Below are 25663 nucleotides of genomic sequence, written 5' to 3' on the forward strand. Positions count from 1 at the left end.
GTATGAGCTTTTCACCTCCTTGGTTACATTTACTTTTATATATTTTATTATTTTTGATGTGATTGTAAAAGGAATTATTTTCTTAATTTCTTTTTCAGATAGTTTATTGTTTACAATTTCTAAACCGACTTTTATGTTTTGAGTTTTATTCTGTAACTTTGCTGATTGGTTTACTAGTTCTAACAGTCTTTTATGGAGTGTTCAGAGTTCTCTGTATTTAAGATTATGTCACTTGCAAACAAAGAAAATTTTACTTCTTCCTTTCTTATTTAGATGCCTTTTACTAGGACTTCCAGTACTATCTTAAATAGAAATAGTGAGAGCGATTATCTTTGCCTTGTTCATAAACTTAAAGGAAAAGCTTTTAGTTTCACCATTAAATATAATGTTAGCTGTGGGCTTTTCATACATGTACTTTATCACGTTGAAGTAATATCCTTCTGTTCTTAGTTTGTTGATGGTTTTTATCATGAAAGAGTGCTGAATTCTGTCCATTTTTTTTCAGAATCTATTGAGATGATGATTTAGTTCTATCTTTTTTTGTGTCAATGTGTTGTATCACATTTATTGATCTGCATATGTTGAACCATCCTTGCATCACAGGGATAAATTCTGCTTGCTTGTGGTATATAATCATTTTAATGTGCTGCTGGATTCAATATGCTAGTATTTTGTTGAGGAGTTTTGCATCTATATTCAATAAGGATATTAAGGATATTAGGCCCTCTATATTCAGATAGATAGATAGATAGATAGATAGATAGATAGATAGAGATATATTTTGTCTCTCTTGATAGATAGACGTATCTATCTATCTATTGAGAGAATTATCGCCTGCCTTTGGTATCAGGGTAATGCTGACTTTGCAAAGGTGTTTAGAAATGTTCCCTCCTCTTAAATTTTTTGAAAGTTTGAGAATAATTGGTATTAATTATTTAAATGTTTGATTTAATTCATCAGTGAAGCCATCTGGTCTTGGGATTTTCTTTGTTGAGAGGTTTATTTCTGATTCAGTCTCCACAGTAGTTATGGGTCTGTTTGGACTTTCTTCATGATTTGGTCTTTGTAAGTTGTCCGTTTCTAGGAATTTATCTATTTTCTCTAGATATTCTAGTTTATTGGCATATAATTAGTTGTAATCTTTTCTTGTGATCTCTTTTATTTCTTTGACAACAGTTCTAATGTTTCCTCTTTTATTTTTGAATTTATTATTTGAAAATAGAAGGTGAAGGTGAAGATGTTAAAGATACTTTATTTCATGCAGTATACATATATAAAAATATGATTCATTCAGGCTTTCAGTCATACAAAGTCAATCACCTTTCCAATATTCATTTACCGTTTCTTCAAAAAATAAAATGTAATACAGTCATAATGTATAATGTAGTCCATCTTGTTTTACAATGAGTAACCATCTTATTTTAGTGCCTCAACACCATGAACTGAAAGTTCTTTTATTTTCAATAGGGATTTTGCAAAAGTATAATAGTCATAGAAATTCTGTTTCTTCCTTTAACCTGAGTTACTATGTTGTATAGGAAAAAAATTGACAGAGTGCTTTTATGACAAGAGGGAGGTGAAGGCAGTAGTGGGAGCAATGGCAGTGGTGGGTGGTCGTGGTGGTGGTGATTATGGGCTTCTACAGATATTTCTCTGGAAGGTACAACAGAAGACAAAGTACCATTCTTCATGCTTCAGCCTCACTTCTCTTTTCATTCTGCCAGCTACACAGACATCATGTTTCCAGAAAGCAGTCAGAGAATTATTGGAGTAATCGTCAATGGCAGCTCCATGTTCCCCTTAACTTCTCTTTAGGATCAGGGCTTAGTTTAGGATGTTCTTGATACTAAATTTTTTTCTGCTAGACACATTGTTTCATTGAATTAGATAAATCTCAACATGGAGGAATCTTTATATACGACCCCAGTCAAAACCCTCATTCCAAAATCAAAATAAGATTAGTCACATAATAAATTAGAAAGAGTGTCACTTGTATATCTTTGACTCTTTTTTCCAGTAAGTTGCACTCAGTGACAAGTGAGAATTTGAGAAAGCAATTGAGTATAGTTGTTCCAGAAAAAGTGGGCATTCACCTAGTCTGCCAATTTCATTGAATCAACCCTAGGGAATAATATATCAGTGAGTCTGAATATGAGTGAATATAGATTTTCCAGCTTTGGATATCTTGATTCTCACTGACTCATTTATGCAGAGCTTGCTAATGAAGCATGAAGCTTTGGAAAATGACTTTGCTGTCCATGAGACCCGAGTACAAAATGTGTGTGCACAAGGAGAAGACATCCTAAATAAGGTGAGCTAGTTCAGGAATTCCAGCTCAAACTTCCATTCTCCAAAAGGGACTGGCCCAAATGTAGAAATGCTAAGATCATATGCAGAGAGCAGTGCTAAGATCATATGCAGAACTTTAACAATCTCTTCTAAACTGCCTTTTGTTGTTGTGGTTAGCAAATAATTATCTACTCAATTGCTGTAATTCTTTTTTAAGTTCTTATACATACACATTTCAGTTTTCCTTAAATCCTTTGTTGACATCTTGTCCTGTACAGAACATGGTGTTTATAAAAGTCTTATCACTAGCTTTGGCCATAGAATATTATAAGAATTTGAAGAAATTGCTTTCTAAGCCTCTAAGAGGAAAACAACACTGAAAGCTCTTTTAAATTTGAGAATCATTTCTTTTTTTAAATGTAGTTTTTAATAAATCCTCATTGATCTAACTGCTATATAAAGACCATTAAACAGAGATGACTCCCTACCTCCTAGAAACTTACACAAACTAAGACAGTCACACTTGGTAATATATTTGAAATGGGAGAGATGAGTGCTTTCTATTGGTACTAATGGATTCACATTTCCAGCCCTGCACATTTATAAATATATTTGTCTCTCCCTTTCTCACAGGTGTTGCAGGAGGAAAGTCAGAACAAAGAGATTTCTTCCAAGATAGAGGCTCTGAATGAAAAGACCCCTTCTCTGGCCAAGGCAATAGCTGCTTGGAAGTTGCAATTGGAAGACGATTATGCCTTTCAGGAATTCAACTGGAAGGCTGATGTGGTAGAGGCTTGGATAGGTATGATGTGTCAGGTTCAGGGTCCCTTGGGTTTGAGAAATCCTAATAAATCCCATCCATGTGTAGAATGGTCTCTGGGACTTTTACTGTATGAAAGGAGGTGTTTCCATCACTACCCATTCCTATCCTTTCTGGACAGAATTACACTCACATTTGCACACACATACACACACATAAACACACACACACAAAGTGAGAAAGAGATAGATATGATGATGCAGTAATTATGTACCGTAACTCCAGAGAACACATTTTTGGGGAATTGGAGATTTTGTGTGTGACATTCAGAAAGGGAAAGCCATAGCAAAATGTTCTAAGAAACAATCTAAAATGTTTGTTAGATTTACTTACAATTCATATCTAATCTACAATTTCTCTTTTTTTTTCTATGAAGTACTCAAAAGCTCTCATGACCCTAGCTCTGTTTCGTTAAGTTTTATCCTGCCTAGGTAGAAAAACGATCCATTGGTCCCACTGCTCACATATTCCAATTAATCATCAACTTTGAGAGTCAAGAAGCTTTCTTGTTGTGTGTTGTAAATATTCCTTTTCTGCTTCCCAGGACTCAAACAAGACCAAATGTCTTTCTCTTCTTAATTATTTTGGCCTTTCAGCTGATAAGGAAACAAGCCTAAAGACCAATGGCAATGGTGCAGACCTTGGTGACTTCCTCACTCTCCTGGCAAAACAGGTGAGATTGATAGATGTTAGGTAAGCCCAAGACCTGATTCACACAGAAGCTCATCCTCCATGATTATTTATTTCTGAATTTTGGGATTTTATTGTCTGTAGCCTCTGTAAGATTTTCCCTTCTTAATATTAATAATTTCCTAATTATTATTTTTTCCCTCTCTCTCATGAATCTTGCTACTGGGTTTTCATCAATTTTTTTTTTAGACAACCAACATTCAGCTTTTTAATTTTTCTCTGGGTTTTTTTTTTGTGTATTCTATTCCATTAAAAGCTTTTTATATTATTATCTTTTTTTACTTTATTTGGAATTACTTTAAAGTTTTCTTTTAATTTCTTGAGATGTACAATTAGATTATCAAAATTTTAGCCTTTCGTCTTTTCTAACATATCGATTTTAAATATATAATTTTTCCCAAACAGAGCTTTAGCTGCATTTTGCAAATTTTGTCATTTCTTTTATCATTCAGTTAATTTTTTTTGAAATTTCTTATTTGGTTTATTCTATTATCTTTTTATTATTTGGTAGTGTATTATTTAATTTCAAATATTTGGGACTTTTCTCATTATCTTTTTGACATTTATATCTAGTTTAATTCCACTGTATTTTAAAAATATATTCTATATTTTTCAGAAACTTGATTTATATCCAGCAACAGTCTATTTTATTGTATATTGTATGTACATTTGAAAAGAATGTGTATTTTGCAGTGGTTTATATTACCAACCAGATTTTCATTTTTAATCATGTTGTTTAAATACTTCATTATTTTTATAAATTTTGAGGATAGGCTAAAAGTTGTGTTGACATTTCAAATTGTGAAATCATCTTGACAGACTGATACTTTTAATTATAAAATGTTCCTCTTTATCTTGAATTACATTTCTTGATTTAAAGTGTACTTTTTCAGATACCAGTATACTGCACCAACATTTTTTTAGTGTCTGCAGAAATATCTATTTCCACTTTTTAGGGTTTTTTGAAACATTTTTATCTCCATAATTTGTATGTGCCTTTTGTAAATATTGTATAGTTGGGTATTACTTTACCTAATTTGATAATTTTATGGAAAAAGTGAGTCTGTTTATATTTAAAGTATTATAATTAACTCATGAAATTTGGTTTAAAGCTATAATAACACCCTCTGCCATCCAGCCCCTACTTTTTGTTCAGGGATTGAAATGATCCAGGACAAAATTTCAATTTCTTTGAAGACTCACCTTTTTCACTTTGCCTCTGTGGCCTTTCAGGCATTTCAATGGAAGCCCTTTAACCAGGGCTGCTCCTACCTGATGGGTTCTGAAGTCAGCACTGTGTCACTACTGAAAATTCTAGTTAGGATTTTACATTTTTAGCTACCATTTCTGCTTGGCTTCTAGACTTGTGCCCTATACAGTTTTGGCATCTAAAATGCTTTGAGGGGAAAATACAATATTGACTACTTTTCTGCAGTTTCCTTATTATAGCCCCTCAAATCCTGGCTGACGGTTACCCATTATGCCAAGTTATGTCTCTTTAGCTCCATGAGATTGTCTGTAAAATCAAAAACAAGTTAGTTACTTCCTAAATACAATGAGAGTACAGGCTTTGGGTAAATATACTAATTCCAAATGGGATAAATTGGCCAAAACAAAGGGCTACAGGCCTCATACAAGTCTGAAATCCAATAGGACAGTCATTAAACCTTAAAGTTCCAAAATGATCTCTTTTGACTCCATGTCCCACATCCAGGGCACACTGATGCAAGGGGTGGGCTCCCATGGCCTTGGGCAGCTCCACCCCTGTGGCTTTGCAGGGTACAGCCTCCCTCCTAGGTGCTTTCATGGGCTGGCATTGATTGTCTGCAGCTTTTCCAGATCCATGTTGCAAGCTGTTGGTGGATCTACCATTCTGGAGTCTGGAGGACACTAGGCAGTACCCCAATGAGGACTCTGTCAGGGGCAGGTGTTCCAATCCCACATTTCCCTTCAGTGCTGCCCTAGCCGAGGTTCTCCATGAGGACTCTGCCCCTGCAGTAGACTTCTACCTGGACATGTAGGTGTTTCCGTACATCCTCTGAAATCTACAAAGCTCCCAAACCTCAATTCTTGACTTCTGTGTACATGGAGGCTCAATGCCACATGGAAGCTGCCAAGTCTTGGGGCTTGCACCCTCTGAAGCCGTGATCTGAGTTGCACCTTGGCCCCTTTTGGCTACAGCTAGAACAGCTGAATGCAGAGCACCAAGTCACTAGGCTACACAAATCAGGGAGCCCTGGGCCCAGCCTAGGAACCCCTACTTGTTACCTGGTTCCAAAGTCACTTCCACATTTTCAGGTATCTTTATAGTAGCACTCCAGTCTCTGCTGTACCAATGTACTGTATTAGTCTGTTCTCACACTGCTAATAAAGACATACCCAAGACTGGGTAATTTATAAAGAATAGAGGTTTAATTGACATATTTTAGCATGGCTGGGGAGGCCTAAGGAAACTTATAATCATGGCGGAAGGGGAAACAAACACATCCTTCTTCATAAGGCAGCAGAAAGAAGTGCTGCACAAAAGGGGGAAAAGCCCCTTATAAAGCCATCATATCTTGTGAGAACTCACTCACTATCACAAGAACAGCATGAGAGTAACTGCCCACATGATTCAGTTACCTCCCACTGGCTCCCTCCCACGACACATGGGGACTATGGGAACTACAATTCAACTTGAGATTTGGGTGGGGACACAGTCAAACCAAACCATATCAATTAATTTTATACCTAACATAAAATCTAATTGTAAAATATACGTAAACTGGAGCTTTCAGCCCCAAATGTTTGCTTACATCTCTAAGTTATATTTCCTTTTTCTTAATCATCATCTTAATTCTTGCCTAGCCTTATCTATGATTAAAATCTGGTGGAACCCAGATGTGAATGACCCTTGCACCATTTTCTTGTTCATGGCCTCTCTCCTGATCTTTCTCAGGACACTCTGGATGCCAGTCTGCAGAGTTTCCAGCAAGAGAGACTTCCCGAGATCACTGACCTGAAGGACAAACTGATTTCTGCTCAACACAACCAGTCTAAAGCCATTGAAGAGCGTTATGCCGCTCTGCTGAAGCGCTGGGAACAGTTGCTGGAAGCCTCGGCAGTCCACAGACAGAAATTGCTGGAGAAACAGCTGCCTCTACAGAAGGTTTAAAAAAATTATGAGGCATGATCAGTTCTCTGTTACCTGTGTATTAGCCATGAAATTTGGAAACAGATATTGGAAACTCAGTTTGGATAATACAAAAACCTTTTATTGCATTGAAAGATGTTGGGAAGACATTCTTACTGAGCAAAAAGTAGATTGAAAAGAAGCTTTAAAAAAATTTTTTAGATTGATTGATTAGTTGCATAACTAACTTGAGATGGAAGCCAGGCAAACATAGTGGAAGAGGTGGATGGAAAAAGAGGATGGGAGGTCTTTGTGTATGATAGAATTAAAACTGTCAGGCAAAAGTCAAGGTTGTCCCTGTACTTTTCCTAACCCAAATAAAAGGAGCACTGGACAAGTTGTCATAAAACATGTTCTCACCTTATATCAAGCTTTCCTAGGTTGAAGACCTTGTAAAAGTCACTTAATATCTCTAAACCTTGATATCCCCATTTAGAAAATTGAGTAGCATCACCATTCTATTCTGCCTTTCTGTTATCACTATTAAAAAAGATAATGAATCTAAAAGTGTAATAATTCCATATTATCACATTATTACATCCATATAAATATGTATGGATGTAATATGTATTATTAATATACATAATTATATGTACATTATATGTACATAAATATATGTACATTAATAATACATAATAAATATGTATGATTAATGTGGATTAATATAATAATGTAACATTATTACATTACTACATCCATATAAAATTCCATATAAATATGTAATCAAAATGTTCCTTCAAATGTTGGCTGCTAAGGCATTGGATGTTGGTCATAAAAATATCAATAATGGAAGGAGGCCAGGTGCAGTGGCTCACGCCTATAATCCCAGCACTTTGGGAGGGCAAGGCAGGTGGATCACTAGATCAGAAGATCAAGATCATCCTGGCTAACACGGTGAAACACCGTCTCTACTAAAAATACAAAAAATTAGCCGGGCGTGGTGGCGGGCACCTGTAGTCCCAGCTACTCAGGAGGCTGAGGCAGGAGAACGGCGTGATCCCGGGAGATGGAGCTTGCAGTGAGCCCAGATCGCGGCCACTGTACTCCAGCCTGAGCGACAGAGCAAGACTCCATCTCAAAAAATAAATAAAAGGAAATCAGAATGGTCAGTGGAATTACTGAGCACTCCTAGACCCTAAGAATCATTGTACTTGGTAACAAATTAAGTCAAGGAGTTAGGGAATTTAGGAAATAACACACGAGTAAAAGTCAAATCAGAGTCTTAGTTAATTTCCACACTTTTGAAAAACATAGGGCCTACATCAAATAAATCTTAGGTGAAAAATTAAATCAATTAAGTGGGCAACTTTACACATATATGTGCATTCTATATAGGAAGATCCTTCATATTTTTAATCTTCTTTTTAAAATAATTTCAAACTGCAATGAGTTTTGTTTATTTTCTGATTACAAGATATTTATAAAATATTCACTCAATCTATAACATTATGAAAAAGATATTAAATACTTTATAGGTTTCTATGTCCTTTCTGTGTAGAGGTCATGTTAATTTTCTCTGTATTGATCTATTTTGGCATATAGATTGCTGAAATGAGTACAGGGTCAGATGTAACGGTTTAATACCTTTGAAATCCTCCCTCCATTTGGGCCAGTTTTCTTCTGTTTAATTCTTGTATTTGGGAATGAAAAATTCATTTTTATGTTTGTTCAAGACAAACTTCTTTAGAAGTACTATCTGCTGACCCAAAATCTGTGATGTATTTTAAGTATAAAAGTATATTTGATCACTTGCTGTTTGAAAAAATTCATGCTTTTTCTGTCATTCAGTAATACAGAAAATTCAGAGCTATTCAGAGCACTTGGATAATGCCAGACAGTAATACAATGATACATATATTTGTGCTAAGGATACAGGTTAGAGGGTAGAAAATAAGTTTAAGCAGTGGTTTGAAAAGCTTCAGGCATAAAATGAGGCCTGAACAAGGTTTAAAAGGAAGGTAGGAAAATGACATAGCCTTGTCAAAGAGAAGTCAGCTGGGTGTGGTCTACAGAAGCTTGTAGGATAATAAGATAAAGGAGATAACAGATTTTCTTGGTTTGTTTATTCAATCATTATTTCATCCATTCATTCAATGCCTTTTTTTTTTTTTCATGTTTACTACTTGCCGGGTAGAACTGGAGGATAGACTTTAGAATAAGAAATCATATAATTGAAAACTACCTTTGCTACTTTTGGAATTTTAAAACTGAAATAATTTTAGAAATAATTCGACCTCCCTCATTTGTAAATGATGGAAGACTTAAACAATTTCACACAATGAGAAAATGCCAGAACCAGGGCTCGTACCGCTAACTCACATGTTCAACCATCAAAGTACACAGTCCCTATCGGTTTTAGTTCTGCCCTTTTAGATTGGTGGCCCTGCAGATATTTAAAGACAGGCATTATTTTTATCCTCAATCTTCTCTTCTGCTGAGAGGCTTTATCAGGAAAGATGGTAGTGTCTTTTTTTTCTTTCTGCAGGCTGAGGACCTGTTCGTGGAATTTGCACATAAGGCTTCAGCTTTGAACAACTGGTGTGAAAAGATGGAAGAAAACTTGTCAGAGCCTGTGCACTGTGTCTCCCTGAATGAAATTCGGCAGCTGCAGAAAGACCATGAGGACTTCTTGGCCTCCCTGGCTGGGGCTCAAGCAGACTTTAAATGTTTGCTGGAGCTAGACCAGCAGATTAAGGCCTTAGGTGTGCCTTCCAGCCCTTATACCTGGTTAACAGTGGAGGTGCTGGAAAGGACCTGGAAGCACCTATCTGACATCATTGAGGTAACCTGGAACATGGCAGAAACTTCCTTTCATTACAGTGAACATAACCACTTTATTATCCAAGTAAATAGACTTTTGACATAAAAGGAACACTATTAATAACTATACTGGGACAGAAGTCATGAAACATGACTGTCTAAGAAAAACTGGAAAATATGTTTATCATAGGTATACCCTATGCCCCATAATTTGGGCAGTTTCCTGTTTTTGAGTATTGAACAATGATTCTGAGAAGCAAACAGAAGCCCCAAGACATGGTTCTAATGATGAGCTATGAAAAGTTCATGAGGCTTTATATGTATTCATTGTCTACATATCCCCCTCATTCAAGACATTTTCTTTCTTATATACACCTCCAAAAGTGCCTTGCTACGTATGTATTTTTAACTTTTGTCTGTGTTAATAATGTTCATTATTGAAACTATGAAACATAAAAAAGTGTAATGGAAAACTAACCACAATGTCACCAGTTTTAGATAGTAACTATTGTTTCTAAGGGTAGCAGGCCCTTTAAGGCTGCTTTTGTGTTCATTTAAATTAAATTTCCCCAAAAGAAATTATAAACAGGGGAGGTTTGCTTTTATTACTAGCTTACTTGTTACGGGACTTGGTCTTAGAGGACCCTGCAAATACTCTTGGGAAATACACAGGCTATCTTTACATTTTAGAGGTGAGAGAGGTTGACTGCATGAAATATGAGCACACAGGCACATACCTGTGGAAGATAGGTTAGACTCAAGAGAGGAAAGATATGCAGTTAAGCCTACAGACCAATTCTCTTATGGCAAAGAAAGGCCTTCAATGTCAGTCACGTTGTCTGTGATTTGGGGTTTTAGGAACGGGAGCAGGAGCTGCAAAAGGAAGAGGCAAGACAGGTCAAGAACTTTGAGATGTGTCAGGAGTTTGAACAGAATGCCAGTACCTTCCTTCAATGGATCCTGGAAACCAGGTGTGCTATGCTACATCCCAAACCATGACCCCTATGCCACCACCATTTGCCATAGGGATGAAATACATGTTTGAAGGGAAGAGGAGAGACTCTGACAGCATGTATTCTGCCCTAAAATCACCATATCTTGCCTATGCTTTATATTTGGAGTTGACTGTTTTCTGAATCAATTCTTGGAAAACCAAGAAATGACAATTTCATCCTCCTGCTTATTATGTACATTTCTGTATTCTCTCCTTGATACTCTCACCTTTCTTTCTGTTGCCTGTAATTTCAGTCCAAAATAATAACAATTTCTTATGTTCGCATGCCATATTGCACTTTACAGAGTACTTCCATATCCATTACCTCACTTAACTGTCGGAGCAACCTTGAAAAGCATACAGAGCAGCTCTTATTAGCTCTGTTTCCAAGTGTGGAAAGTTCAAGTAGATAAATTTACTTGCTCAAGGTCACATATATATTTACTGGCATAACCAGAAGCAGAATCTTCTATGAATACCTCATATGAAGCTATTCTGTTGTGTACCTACTAAAGTTCTAATGAGAATCAAGTGAGATAATTTATGTTAATTGTGCTTATTAATAGCAAACTGTTCTGTACCTGAAGATAACATATGTCACATCTTCTGGGGTAAATGACCTAGAAAAAGGAGACTTAGAAGATGTAATATATTAGAATACATGGTCAAAGTTGTATCCAGTAGGTGTGTCAAAACTGTGGTGTTTTGAGGGTTAATGTGGTGGTTTAGACAATTCATGATATATGCTTTTCTACATACTCACTGACAATGATAAATGAACAAAAAGAAATCCTATACCATGTCTAAACCATCTGACAGAAGGCAGAGAAGACACAGAACACCCTTCTCTTCCTCTTTTCTTGGTGACTTCATCACATCCTGGCAATGTGTGTCCAACACCAAGCATATTCCTTGACATTGGTGCTCCTTGTCCTGAAGCAAGGAGCTTTATGGGAGACTCTGATCTTCTCAGGGTGGGAGAGGCCTTGGGAACCAGTGGGTGGACAGATTCATGTTTTGTGGCAACAAAAGATTTAAAATGTTTCATAAATCTGAGGAAATGAGATCTTTAAAGTAATCCATTTTAACATATCATCTCCCTTTTCTCTCATGTGATTCCTGTTCCGGACCTCCATGTCCAGGGCTTACTTTCTGGATGGGTCAGTATTTTATGTTATCATCATGTTTGTTTTATTATATTATTCTGGAAGAATTTGTTAAGAAAGAGTTAGTGCTGAGACATCTTCATTCCATTGTAATCTGGTAGTATGTAAATAAAAACGTGGAGTGAGAAGGAAAAGCTCATTATATTTCATTCTGCCCTTATACTTCACTAGATGGAATCTTGCCTACATTGCTTAAGTGTGTATTTAAGAAGAATAATTAAGAGGGGTATGTGAAAGCCTTCTCCTAGTCAGAGAAGAACTAGGGAAAGTCTTCCCTTCTCATCAGTCTGGCAAGGTTGTGAAAATTTGGCTCTGTGAAATTTTGCTTCATGGAAGCCACATAACCTTGGAGAAGTTGAAACAGAGGAGCTTCAAGTTGGTATGCATGTATGAAATATTGACCTGTGATGTGATGCATAATGATTTCCTTCGGTTCTTAACTAGATCATTGCTCAAAGAAACAGGAACTCTGGAATCTCAGCTGGAAGCAAATAAAGTAAGTATTGTCTTTTCATTAACTGAAGATATTGCCAAAATTATAAGGAGTGTAAAAATAATCACTTAAGGGAAGCCCAGGTGATACTTTTAGGTATGTATCACCTGAAGTCCATTTTAACCATAGGCCATCACATCATGAATATAAACCTCAGTCTACTTAAATCTCTGAATTTCAATTTCTGCATCTACACAATAGAATTAGTACCCATTGTAGAGTCACTGTTTGCCCTGAAGAAAGAATTTCATGGGAGACTCTGATCTGCCCAGAGTGGGAGAGGCTTTGGGAACAGTGGGTGGGTGGTTTCACGTTTTGTGGCTACAAAGGATTTAGAACATGATGATGAAGTAATGGAGCAAATGTAAAAGTGCCTAACACTGGCAAATTTCTGTTATTATATGACGTAGTAAGATGATACAATTGAATCTAATCATCTCATGACAACTGAGCGAAGTAATGGGTTAGAACAGTGTTTCTCAACATTTTTTTTTACTATTATTCTTGCAGGAGAAAAAAATTAAGTGATTACATTTAATTTTTTTCTAACAAAAAAATGAAATACTAGAGAATACGATGTCAGGTAGTTTTGACTGTCATCTCACTTGAGTTAAAGTGGCTTTTATTAAAAAACAAGGAATAATGGATGCTGGTGAAGATGTAGAGAAAGTGGAAATAGTACAGCCACTATGGAAACCAGTATGGAAATTCCTCAAAAAATTAAAAAGATAAAGAACATATGATTCAGCAATCCCATTACTGGGTATATATCTAAAAGAAGGGAAATTAATATATCAAAGAAATATCTGCCCTCTCATGTTTATGACAGGCGATAACAGGGAGACTTCACAGTAGCCAAAATATGGAATCAACCTAACTGCTCATCAATGGATTAACTGATAAAGAAATCATGGTATACACAATGGAATATTATTTGTCCATTAAAAAATGAAATTCTGACATTTTCAGTAACATGGATGGAAATGAATGTCATTATATTAAGTGAAATAAGCCAAGCACAGTAAGACAAATATTGCATGTTCTCACTCGTAGGTGGGAGCAAAATAAAATGGATCTCATGAAGATAGAGAGTATATTGGAGATTACTAGAAGATAGGAATGGTAGGGGGAGATAGAGGAATGAAGAGAGGTTGATTATTGGGTATAAATATACAGTTTGATAGAAGAAATAAGACTAGTAATTGATAGACCAGTAGGGTGACCATAGTTTACAATAATATCTTGTATATTTTAAAATAGCTAGAAGAAAATACTTTGAATGTTTCTAGCATAAAGAAAAGACAAATATTTAAGGTAATAGACATCCAACATATACTGATTTGATCTTTACAAATTATATGAATGTATTAAATTGTCTTGTATACCCTGAAGTATGTACATCTATTATATATAAATGAAACTTAAAAAAAAGATGTCAGGCAAATTTGACCTTTGAAGGGCTACAAGCTTTGTCATATCCCACATTTTTTTCACTGCACTCCACAATCATCAGAATAAATTCACACTTACCCTTATGAGCAATATTCCCTCACTGAGAAAGCATGGGCAAGATGCAGAAATTTGGCATAAAACATGTCTGCGTGGCAGGAGCAGCCCATGAACATCATCCAAAGTTGATGAAAGCGGCCCAGGAGTGAACACTGTGGAGCTTAAGTGAGCCTGAGAGATCAGCCACAATCAGTGTTGCAGATAAGTCCCAGTGCAGATCACTGTGAGCCAATGATGATGCATGGACTCTGGAAATTTTATTTTTCTTTATTGGCTCTCTTGATAGATGACAGATGATAGACAGACAGACAGACAGATAGATAGATGATAGAAAGATGATAGATAGAATATATAGATATAGATGTATGTGTGTGTGTGTATAACTACTAACTCTTAGATTTATATATTACAGAATACCAGAATGACAAGTTTTATTCACCTAAACTTTCCATTATTTTATAAATGAGGACTGTAGAAGTGAAGTGGTTTTCCCAAGTAGTTCATCTTTTCACAGAGAACAAGAAGATCCCTGAAAATAAAATCAGCCTGTTATCTCCTCTTCCACCTCTAGGTTTTGAGCTGGTAACCTGGGCAACTAATTGTCTCTCTTCTCTGTCATTTTTCCAGAGAAAACAGAAGGAGATCCAGGCGATGAAGCGTCAACTAACCAAGATTGTGGACCTGGGGGACAACTTGGAAGACGCTCTGATCCTTGATATCAAATACAGCACCATTGGATTGGCTCAGCAGTGGGACCAGCTCTACCAGCTTGGGTTGCGGATGCAACGCAACCTGGAGCAACAGATCCAGGCCAAGTATTGAGGGCATGTGGCCAGAGCAGGGAGGGGTGCAGGTGGTGTTAGGTGTTAGGACCTTAACTAAGGGCGAGAGTTTGGTGCACCAGATAAAAGAGTTGCTTCAGAGAACCAATATTCTGGGTCTTTACTGCCCCATGGAATGACTATTTCTCTTTATACTGAAATCCATCATGAAATAAAAGACAGTGCTCTCCATCCACCTGAGCCTACTCATCACCCACTTAGACAACAACTGACTTTTATACCCAATTTCTCAGAGTTCTTTCACCATCTTATGTGATCTCTTAGGAAACCATTCCCTTTCATAGAATTTTATCTAAAATATAATGTCTAGAATAAAAGAAACATTTAAAGTGTGGCCAAATAGAGCAGAAGGGCAGAAACTCATTTTCTAGATAAATTGACTATATCAAAGCAGCTCTAGGTCTCAATAGCATTTTGGCAACATTTTTATCTAGATTAGGATTGGCAAACTTTTTCTGTAAATGGTCTGATAATAAATAATTTAACCTTGTAAGGCACATATATTTTCTGCTGTAACTCCTTGATTCTGCTGTTGTAGTGAAAAAAGCAGCTATGATAAGTGAATGACCATGGCCATGTTCCAATAAAGCTTTATATATGGACATTGAAATTTAAATTTTATGTAATTTTCATGTTTCGAAAAATTTTCTTTTGATTATCTTCAACCATATGAAAATGTAAAATCTACTCTTGGCTCATGGACTGTACAAAAGCAGGTGGCAGCCTAGATTTGGCCCATGGACTATAGTTTGCCAACTCTTGAACTAGATGACTCAAATAGCAAATTGTCCATTAAAATTCCTCTCTCTTCCATGTGGCTTGTGTTCTGCTAACCTGTGTTTTATATACAGGGTAAATTCATGTTTTTTTTTTCTTTCAGGGACACCAAAGGTGTGAGTGAAGAGACCCTAAAGGAGTTTAGCACAATCTATAAGTGAGTATAATTTCATAGTTAACTGCTTCTTTGTTTTTCAGATTATTCAGAATGAGTCTACAAATAATGTTTCTCTCACTCTATGAGTCTTGGTGGAATCTTAAATGAAGATCTAGATATGCTCATTAGCTCCAGTCATGGCTTTCTGTGAGATTTTCAGACTTCAAAAAATACATTTCTTCATTCTCAATGTTTTATGCTTTTCTCTCTATCCATTAGGTTAAAAAAAATGTACATGACACAGACAGGCTTTCTATTCAGTCCTCTGATAGTTTTATGACAGGTCAATAAAGCTTCAGCTGACACAATAAGACATATTCCTTTCTGTTCTCACTTGGTTTTTCTATTGAGCTTGATAAATTTTTTTTCTTTTTTTATTCTTTAGACACTTTGATGAGAATTTGACAGGGCGCCTGACTCACAAAGAGTTCCGGTCCTGCCTGAGAGGACTCAATTACTACTTGCCCATGGTGGAGGAGGATGAACATGAGCCCAAGTTTGAGAAGTTCCTGGATGCTGTGGATCCAGGGAGGTAGGAACAAGACTAAGTAAGGGTCAGACCGCTGCAGGGATGGGGGTTTGGAGGGAGAAGCACAGAGAGTAAAATGATCCATAAAACATGAAATTAACTCATCTGAAAATAGGAAGAAATAGGTAACCATAAATGAATTAGGCAGCTCTTGGTGCCCTTTCAAGATTAGCTCAGCAGTGAATGGTGCTAATTTTAACTCGAGGACTAGCTTTACAATTTCTCCAATTCATGATTTATGTTCAATCTATGAATTTCAGCTACTTTTGAGGATGAGACTAGAGAGAAGAATCCCTTCATGTATGTGAGATTTTAAGGAGACATAGGTGATTCAGAGACCAACACATGGGGTTGGGGTAGTTATGAGCTTATGGGAGTGTGTTAGAATCATCAAGAGATCAAGTAACTGTTAGGGAATAATTCTTGCTAATACTAAAAACCAAAGAAGACCAGAAATTATTTGAGGACTGGTGCTGATGGGAAATTTCAAAATTCACTGAGAATCAGGCTGAATGACCCATGTTGAAACAGAGTCTGGAACTTAGTAATATTTAGTAATATTTGGCTTAGTAATGTTTGGCTGTAAGAGGGTGATGAAGGGGAGCCAAAATGGAGAGCATAACCCATCTCATCCCAGAAAGCTTAGTTGGAAGAGGCACTTGGAGAATCTGGCTTTCCTCTGTTTCTGAGACACCGAATAGGATTAAAAAGGGGACTTCCTTCTCTGCCTTGAGAAGGCTCAACTCCTGATCCATTTCTCCCACAGGAAGGGCTATGTCTCACTGGAGGACTATACTGCTTTCCTGATTGACAAGGAGTCAGAAAACATCAAGTCCAGTGATGAAATAGAGAATGCCTTCCAAGCCCTGGCGGAGGGCAAGTCATATATTACCAAAGAAGACATGAAGCAGGTCCGATTCTGGTTGCTTCCCCTACTACACTGTCATCCTAATTTGAATTTTGGTCATCTCAGGCCCGGTAGCCTACCTTGAAAAAACCCACCCACTTTTTTTTTTTCAGACCTCCCTTTTCACAAGATGTCATTTGCTTTGGTAACCACTTCATTTTGTCTTGACCCAACTCAAAAACGTACTGTGAGAGTCAATTCAAAATCTGCAACTCAGTTTTTAAGGCTATTTCTTTTTTTTTCTCATTAATTCAAAGAGCATTTATTGAATGCTTACTATGTTCCAGGCATGAGGAGTGCAAACTTTAGTAAGACACAGTCCCTAAATTCAGGTGTAGTGGGGAAGACAGAACTTTACAAGTTAAAAACACTGTAACAGAAGCAAACACATCTGTCATGGGAACAAAGATGTGGGGAATTTTATTACAACCAGAAGTAATCTCTCTTCTCTCTGATTCCAAGAGCTTTCTTCATTCCTCTCCTTAAAATACTTGCATCAGGGAAGGTATCATCTATGATTAACACAGGGTGAGTGTTGAAGGACGTGCAGGAACTCATCAAGTCATCAAAGGAAAGCCTAAGTGTTTCAGGCAAAGGCAAGTGTGTGTGCAAAGGAACTTGAGAAAACAGATTTTCCTAATACCTAAAGCATAAAGTAAGAAGATAGTAACAGGAAGTGAAAGGGAAAACAATTAAGCAGAAACCAGATTACAAAGGGTCACATACATGATGGTATCATTTTGCACAAACTCATCCAATAAAACTGTACACATTAAAGGTGCAATTCTTTATCAATCATACCTCGACAAAGCTGTTACAAAAAAAAAATGATGTGGTCTTCCAGACACTATCTGGAGCCACCCACCCACACGCTAACTTATTGGAGTCTTTAGGGATCCACTTGGTAATCAAACAGCACAGTGAATAGAGGAACTCTTTGGCATAAGAGGATCATAGGTTCAAGTCCCAGCTCTGCCACTTTCTGGCAGTGTAACCACTGGTGAGTTATTCTACCTTCTTGAGTATTTTACCTTACTCATAAAACATGCTAGTCCCCACATCTCAAAGCAGCCAGGAAGATGAAATAGATCAAGTGGTCAACTAATGTTGTTAGGCATATAATGCCTTCTATTTAATAAAACAACTTTAGGGAATGAGATTTACAGAATAATCAAAGTGAGTAAGCTCTCTTTTTCAAGAAAGAGCTGAGATTAAAAGTTAAGTTACTCATTAAAAATTATAAATTTATGAGAAAAAAATTGTGTGTAATAGAAATAGGGCTCGTGTCTTCCAGAGACTCTCCATCTCCTGCATTTAGGGCGTAATATGGGAAGCCTCAAGGAACCAGCTATTTTGAATCCCTATAACTGTATTTTTCTCTTTTTATACTTTTCAGGCCCTTACCCCAGAGCAAGTGTCATTCTGTGCCACACATATGCAGCAATATATGGACCCACGGGGTCGAAGCCATCTCTCTGGCTATGACTACGTTGGCTTCACCAATTCCTACTTTGGCAACTAATAAGCAGCTCCTCGTGGATCGTAGAAAATCTTAGTGTCGTGGGAAATTTACTGAGGGGTAAAGAGTACAGGCAAATGTGGAAGATAAAGATGGCCTCGTGTGTGTGTGTGTGTGTGCTTGTGTTTGTGTGCATATTACATTTATTGTAGGATCTTAAAAAATCTCAAGGGTGCGAGATAGAAAGGTTAATAGAGTTGGAGGAGTGGAAGCTATTTTGTATGCAACTAGTCACTGCTGAGGGGTGTCAAAGTTTCTATTTTTATTTGTTCTGTTTTGCATGACTTTATCATTTTGCTTTATTTCGATTATGGAATAAAGTAATTCTTTTTAAAAATTTTTTTGGGGCAAAGTTAAGTAAAATGTTGAGCTTCTATATTTCTGGGAACTGTACTCATATAAGAGTGGGCAGCTAATTTTACTGTAAAGAAGGGCCATGGTATAGTAGATAAATAAAATCCAAGGCAATTTTCAAACAATTTTTTTAAACTTTGGAATGTGTTTAAATTTAAATTTGAAAATAAAGATATTTGATTTTCTGGGGAACATGAATATTTTAGTTTGTACAATGAAACAACACACAGATCAGCATAACACCTGTTTTCTTCTTGTTTTTTTTTCCATACTTCAAAATTATTGTAGATGTTATTTCTCTCAGAATGACAAAATTCCAGCATAGCAGGGCTTTCTCTTGTCCTCCAAGCTCCCGTATTTTCTCTTAAGTTTTAATGTAATAAAAATAATACTTCAATATCCTGTTAAAGTAACAGTTAATAGAATTATTTATAAAATTAAGAATTAATTTTTAAAAAAGAAGAGGTGATGCTATCTTCAAAAATTTTCAGACCAGGTTTATTCTGAACAGGTTTACATGCCGACATTCTGATTTGATTTATAAAAGGTAATGGTGTCATTTGCTGGTGAGAATTCTTAGTTATCTTAATTGCTGTGTATAAAACTGCTAGCATTCTGCACAAATAGTCCCCACTTACCAATCCATTCATGTTGCCACTTGATTACCATCTTAAGTCTCAGTCCCTTCCTCTGCACAGAAACGAATCTGTGCAGGACAAATCCTGTCATAGGAGCCTTTTTTAAACAAGTTGGTTAAAGCTAAAAAGTTATCATTGATACTAACAACATACAGGTATTTTAGTGATTCTTTTCTTAAATAGTCAAATACTATGGAATATAACAAGCAGAAAGTATTTTCAAAATTAATGTTCACAAATGTCTAAATTGTCTGATTATAAGTTACCAAAAATAGTACAGTTAGAAAAGATATAGGCCATCGAAAATTAGCATTGTTTAATATCACACTTACCACATATGGATAGTCTAAAACTATTTGTGCTGAAAATAATCACAAGCAAAGGTGGATGTGATTCCATTCCCCCAATGCTAACCCTGCCAAAAATTTTCAAGGCCTAAATCAAATTATTAGTCATTTAGTGGGTCAAATGTGTGTACCTGGAATAAGAGTTTGCCCTTTTTAAGCACGTAGTCACATACTTAATCAAGAGAGGAAATTTGAATCACCAAACGAGATTTTGAAGACTATTAAGTTGTCCCTATCCCAAATCAATTGTTTCAAGGTAGAAACAAATAGAGATAGATTCCAGAAACACCTATTTGGAAAAATCCCTCCAAGTGATTTTATACCCTTCCATACTTAAGACTATTACATGTGGAAGTTAGACCTTTAAGTATTACTTAGCAATACTTGAAACATCCTTACTAACCATTGGTCACTGTGCATTTAGTCAATGTTATGCTGGGCAGACTGAATGAACTGGTGAAATGAATTTGCTCACATGGCCTCAGTGCAATGAGGGATTACTTCTTCCAATATTGAGAACTTCAGAGTAGATGGCCTTTCTCCCCTGATGAGGCCCTTTTGGCTATCTGACTAACTCATCTACTTGTCTTCATCCTGTTCTCTTCTCTGAGCTCTAGCTTCCTTCCTCTCAAATTCAGTTTTCATCAAATTCCAATTAGAGGATGTATTTCTTTCCTGAAAGCATGAAAAAATATGGATTTCTGTCTGAAAAATATCTTCTCGGCCTAAGGTCTTTCCTTGTCTCTCAAGCCATGCCCCACTTCTATCTCACTGCCAAATCCTATGAATTCTACCTTCTCAAAATCTCATGTTTGTGATTTCCTTCAGTCTCTGAATGTCACTATCCATATTCAAGCCTCTTTGCCTTTTTTTAAGCTGATATCCATGGGTTTCTTGCTGATCTCCTTGCCTCTGGTTTCTCTCTACTGAAATCTATCATCCCCTTTGCTGCTGGATTAATCTTCCTGAATCCCTTCCCAGATGCCTCTCTCTGTTCAACGTTTTACTGTGCCTTATCTCCTATAGACAAAAGGACCATGTCTGAAGCAAGGTATTCAAATTATTTCAACAAGTAAGTCGTGACTCAAACTAACTTCTCGGCATCATTTGTGAGTTGTTTCCAGCCCCTCTGAATAACTCACACACACTAAAATAGGCCTATATTGTCTTACCATCAAGCCTTTGGCTATTACATTCTCTCTTCTGAGAATGTACTTTCTCCCCAGTCAGTGCATTCAAAGCTCACCCATCCTTTAGGAACAAGTTCAGATACTATTTAAGACATGAAGTCTTCTCTGATCCTCCACCTAGAGTAAACTCTACCTAAACTAAAAGCCAATATCTTTTTCCTTCACACATTTTAATAGTAGCAACTGGAATTTATTGGACGATCGCTATGATCCAAGGGTTGTGCTAAATTCTTTGTATGCATGATCCTGTTTAGTCACCAACCATTCTAAAGATAAGAACTCGGAAGCTGAAAAAATGTTAAATAACTTACCTAGAGTCACACAGCTAGTAAGTTGAAGAGTTTGGATTCAAACTCTTGCCTGATGGTCTTGTGAGTTCATTACACTTTCTCTAATAATGTCTGCCGCTATATATAACCACATTATATGTGGAAAGTGGAATAGGCAGAATAGATAGTTCTGCAATAGATTCAAAAGAACAGTATCCAATTTGGTAAGCTACCCAAATGAGAAGGGTCTTTGACACTCAAGATTCTGAAGCTACCAGAGAACATTAACAGTTATAAAAAAAAAGAGGAAGTAAATATATTTTCTGAAATAGAATCCACCCAGCTTGGAAAATCAATCAAAACAAAAAGGGCAAAGTAACAGAGTCAGAGATAGTGAGGACAACTATATAAAAAGATGATTCCATGTTTTTGCTACTGTCAGTAGCACAATGAGGAACGTATAAGCACATGTGCCCCACTGTATATGAAATAATAGTTGAAATTAAAAAAAATAAAAACATAAAATGATGAAAGACACCCAGTGGGAGTAAAAATGACCCACCTGTTCATTTAACAAAGCTTTAAACTAACCTGTCAAGCTGATATTCCCCAGGTTTCAAATCTTGGAAGAACATTACAGGTCAAATAGTCTAATTATGTAATGATTTTAGAAATCTCTACAGTATCCCTGATGGGCTCCTGCCAGCCCTGCCTTGAACTTGAACACTCCAAACTTCCCTCATTTTGTTCAGCTCAATTAAAAAATTCTTGATTATCTTAATTAAATTTTTAATTCTTAATGGGTTTCAGTAACTAGGGGTGGCATCTAGGAGGCTGAAAGTTAAAATTCAGATTTTGGGCTCATTTCGAGTTGTGCGCAGTGAGCAGAGCAGGAAGCCCCGCCTCTGCATTCCAAGCAGTCGGGGGGAAGGGCAAGAGGCAGGATAAGGCTTTCCCAGAAGATTGGGGGTAGGACAGCTTTGGCCTGAGGCCTTGAATACCTGGCCCTTTGGCTTGGGTTCTTGGTCTATGCCCAGCCTACACAGAAGAAAGTGTCCTATTGGGGTAACCTTCATCCTTTACCCAGCAATCTCCCTCTGAAAGCATTCCTCAGAGCTGTCTGTATAGCCCTATTCCTTAGACTATAAACAATGGGATTAAGGAGGGGGGTCACTACAGTATAGGTCATGGCAATAAGCTGATCTCTCTCAAGAGAGTAGCTGGCTTTGGGCCTCAGGTACACGAAGGAAGCACAGCCATAATGAATAATGACCACTGTAAGGTGCGAGGCACAAGTGGAGAAGGCCTTCTTCTGCCCCTCAGCAGAGGGGATCCTCAGTATTGCTGCCAAGATGTAGGCGTAGGAGATGGTGATGAAGAAGAAGGAGACCAAGAGGACCAAAAGACTGAGGATAAAAATCCTCAGCTCACTCGGGCCTGTATCTCCACAGGCTAGGCTCAGCACAGGTGGCGTGTCACAGAAAAAGTGCTGGATTTCATGGGAGCTGCAGAATGAGAGGTGGAAAATAACTAGTGTCATTCCCAGTCCAAAAAGGTATCCAGTCAGGAAGGAAGTAATGACCAGCTGGGCACAGAGGGTAGGATTCATGCGGCTGGCATAGTGCAGTGGAGCACAGATGGCCACATATCTGTCAAAGCCCATGGCAGCCAGAAGGAAGCAGTTAGTACAGGCCCATGAGGCAGAAAAGAACATCTGGGCAGCACAGCCCACATAGGAGATAGCCTGGTCCCCCCAAGCCAGGCCAGAGAGCATTCTAGGGATGATGCCCAAAGTGTAGCAGGTCTCAGAGAAGGATAGGAAGGAAAGGAAGAGGTACATGGGGGTGTGCAGATGGCTATCCAGCCTGATGGCTATGATAATGAAGACATTGCTGGTCAGAGTGACTAGATACAGAGAGAGGAACAAGGCAAAGAGAAGGAGCTGCAACTCCCCAGAACTGGAGAAGCCCAGGAAGACAAAATCCCTCCAGGAGGTTACGTTGGTCTGCCCCATTCTGAGAGGTATATCCCTGATAGATTTGTTGATTTCTTCCACCTTGCCAGTAGATGCCTAACTTCTTTAAAAGGTGGATGATATGGATTCTTTTTCTCTTGTTCCTGTTGTAACTTAAAAAGGAAGCTCTGATTTAGACTCTACTCAAACTTCAAAAAAGTATTTGTTAAATTAGACACAAATGTATGGGTCCATTCCCATATGACTGTATGTACATATACACATACACAGATGCACAATCACAGACATTCATATGCACATACTTGCACACAAACATATGTATGACTACATACATGCAGGTGTATATATGCTTTATAGCATTCACACATAATTATGCATATCTTACACATTCAAAACTATAAATTATACATTTGCTATTAATGGCCATATCCACAAATATATCAGGCAGGCACATACATTACAAACACATATGTATATAGATAGCATGCAAATTCGTAGATACACACATCACATATAAAGATACACCACATATACGTTTATATTGTCTTTATACATACACTATCACATAAGAATATACATATGGACACACCCATATTGCTTGTTAGAACTTTGTGGGGAGGTAGGGAAACTTGATCTTGATGGATTTTGTTTTATAGATCAGGTAACAAAGATCAAGAGAGGTGAAGTGACTTTCTTGAAGTCACACAGAACCAGTATTAGAAAACAAGTATGGTGAGTCTTAATCTATCCTTATTTTCCCCATACAATGATGATTCTCTTTAGAGACTATGGAACACACACTAATATGAATATGGAGTAAGAAATAGTTAGTTCAACGATAATCACTTTATCTATACAACCCCTCTTCCAAGCCATTTTACCCTTTCCAAATTCCTTGGGCAGAGTAGGGCAGGCTTCTTTTACCTGTGAATCTATGTTAAGCACTGAAGAAAATATCAGGGCTCAAAGCAGGTTGTGCAGCATGCATCTCTCAGCCCAAAATCAGGTACTGCTGCCTCCAAAAACTCTACTCTAAACCAAAGCATAAGTCAAGGGAGGATTCTCCACTCACCTGAACAGACTCACGCTGACCTGAAGAGGCTCACAAAGCAAGTCCTGCCTTTTAGCTCCCATGCACTAGACTGCCTCCCAGCAGGATAGACCACAGGAGAAAGACTTGAGATGCATCTTGAAATCTCCTACTCTGAGCAGTGTGATGTCTCCAAATGATACAAAGAAACCTTCTTCCACACCCCTAGTTCCAGGTGGTAAATAATACCTTCTTCCATCCAAACAGCTTCTTTCTCAGAGGATTCTCTAGTCCCAATGGGTGCTGTCTCAGGAAGCACGTCTAATTGTGTTTTTTTGTCATTAGTTGGGAATATCCTTTTGGGGAAAGCAAAAAGGGGAATGTGAACAAGAGATACTAGCATCATGATTTAAATAATAAGTATTGTATCATGTGCTAAGTATTACACTAATTTTTTTCACAAGATAAATCTCTTTTAAAATTTACAGCAGCCTAGTGAGATAGTGTTAATAGTTACACTTTATAGAAGTGTAACTGAGCCTAATAGACTTTAAATAACTGGTCCAAAATTACAGAACTAAGGACTTATGCTTATAAATTTATACCATAAGATTTATAATTTAAAAATGAAACAAGAATTCAGCTGTTCCCCACTGCTGTCTCAAGAGCTTGATATAACTACTTTGGATATGTGCCTGGTTTCAAAGTCATTCTGAAGAAAATTCTGATCTCTTTCAGGGTCAATTTATTCCTGCATCCTCATTTGTCTATTCCATTTTTTTCTCAGATGCATCATTTTAAAAGCAACTTTACCTTATTTTCATCCTCTTCCTTTGTTTCAACAATGCTGCAATATCTGCATCCAGACAAGTGATATACTTTCCACCTTCAGATTGTTCTGAAACCTTAAAATGTCCCAAAAGTCTACCTACAACTAGGTTAATCTGACTTGTCACTCTTAAAATGCATGTCTCTCTGATATACTTAATGGTGTAAATATTTGCACCTTCAATATACATCTTCACTCATTGACTGATTTAATAGAAACAACAATGATAATTGGCAACATGTATTCAACAGATATTGACTAATTTCATTATATAAATTTAATAAAATATGTGAGTATTATTATTATTCCTATTTTTCCAATAAGAACACTGAGGCATGAAAAATATTAAATAACTTACCCAAGATAACACAGTCAATTGGTGATGCAGTAGTAAGTAGACTTAAGAA

The 25663-nt window shown here is 37.0% G+C and overlaps 2 protein-coding genes across 2 annotated transcripts in view; one reads left to right on the forward strand and one right to left on the reverse strand.

Annotated features, from left to right (window-relative positions):
- Window positions 1–18847, forward strand: part of SPTA1 (spectrin alpha, erythrocytic 1) — a 75445-nt gene extending 56598 nt beyond the window's left edge. Inside the window, exons 41-53 of the mRNA XM_063598937.1 lie at window positions 2213–2311; window positions 2923–3091; window positions 3706–3782; window positions 6738–6947; window positions 9457–9753; window positions 10590–10702; window positions 11868–11885; window positions 12336–12387; window positions 14521–14708; window positions 15616–15669; window positions 16055–16201; window positions 16965–17109; window positions 18502–18847. Coding sequence (XP_063455007.1) covers window positions 2213–2311; window positions 2923–3091; window positions 3706–3782; window positions 6738–6947; window positions 9457–9753; window positions 10590–10702; window positions 11868–11885; window positions 12336–12387; window positions 14521–14708; window positions 15616–15669; window positions 16055–16201; window positions 16965–17109; window positions 18502–18627 — 1695 coding nt within the window. The 3' untranslated portion in view covers window positions 18628–18847. The remainder of the gene's footprint in view (window positions 1–2212; window positions 2312–2922; window positions 3092–3705; window positions 3783–6737; window positions 6948–9456; window positions 9754–10589; window positions 10703–11867; window positions 11886–12335; window positions 12388–14520; window positions 14709–15615; window positions 15670–16054; window positions 16202–16964; window positions 17110–18501) is intronic.
- On the reverse strand, window positions 17390–24603 carry LOC100981887 (olfactory receptor 10Z1). The gene is made up of 2 exons (XM_057302373.2): window positions 24470–24603; window positions 17390–23549 (listed from the first exon to the last, which is right to left on the reverse strand). The coding sequence occupies exon 2, from the start codon at window positions 23434–23436 to the stop codon at window positions 22495–22497; it is 942 nt and encodes a 313-aa protein (XP_057158356.1). The 5' UTR covers window positions 23437–23549; window positions 24470–24603; the 3' UTR covers window positions 17390–22494.
- Window positions 24604–25663: the final 1060 nt, after the last annotated feature.

Source organism: Pan paniscus, chromosome 1 (assembly GCF_029289425.2).
Source record: "Pan paniscus chromosome 1, NHGRI_mPanPan1-v2.0_pri, whole genome shotgun sequence".
Lineage (NCBI taxonomy): Eukaryota > Metazoa > Chordata > Mammalia > Primates > Hominidae > Pan > Pan paniscus.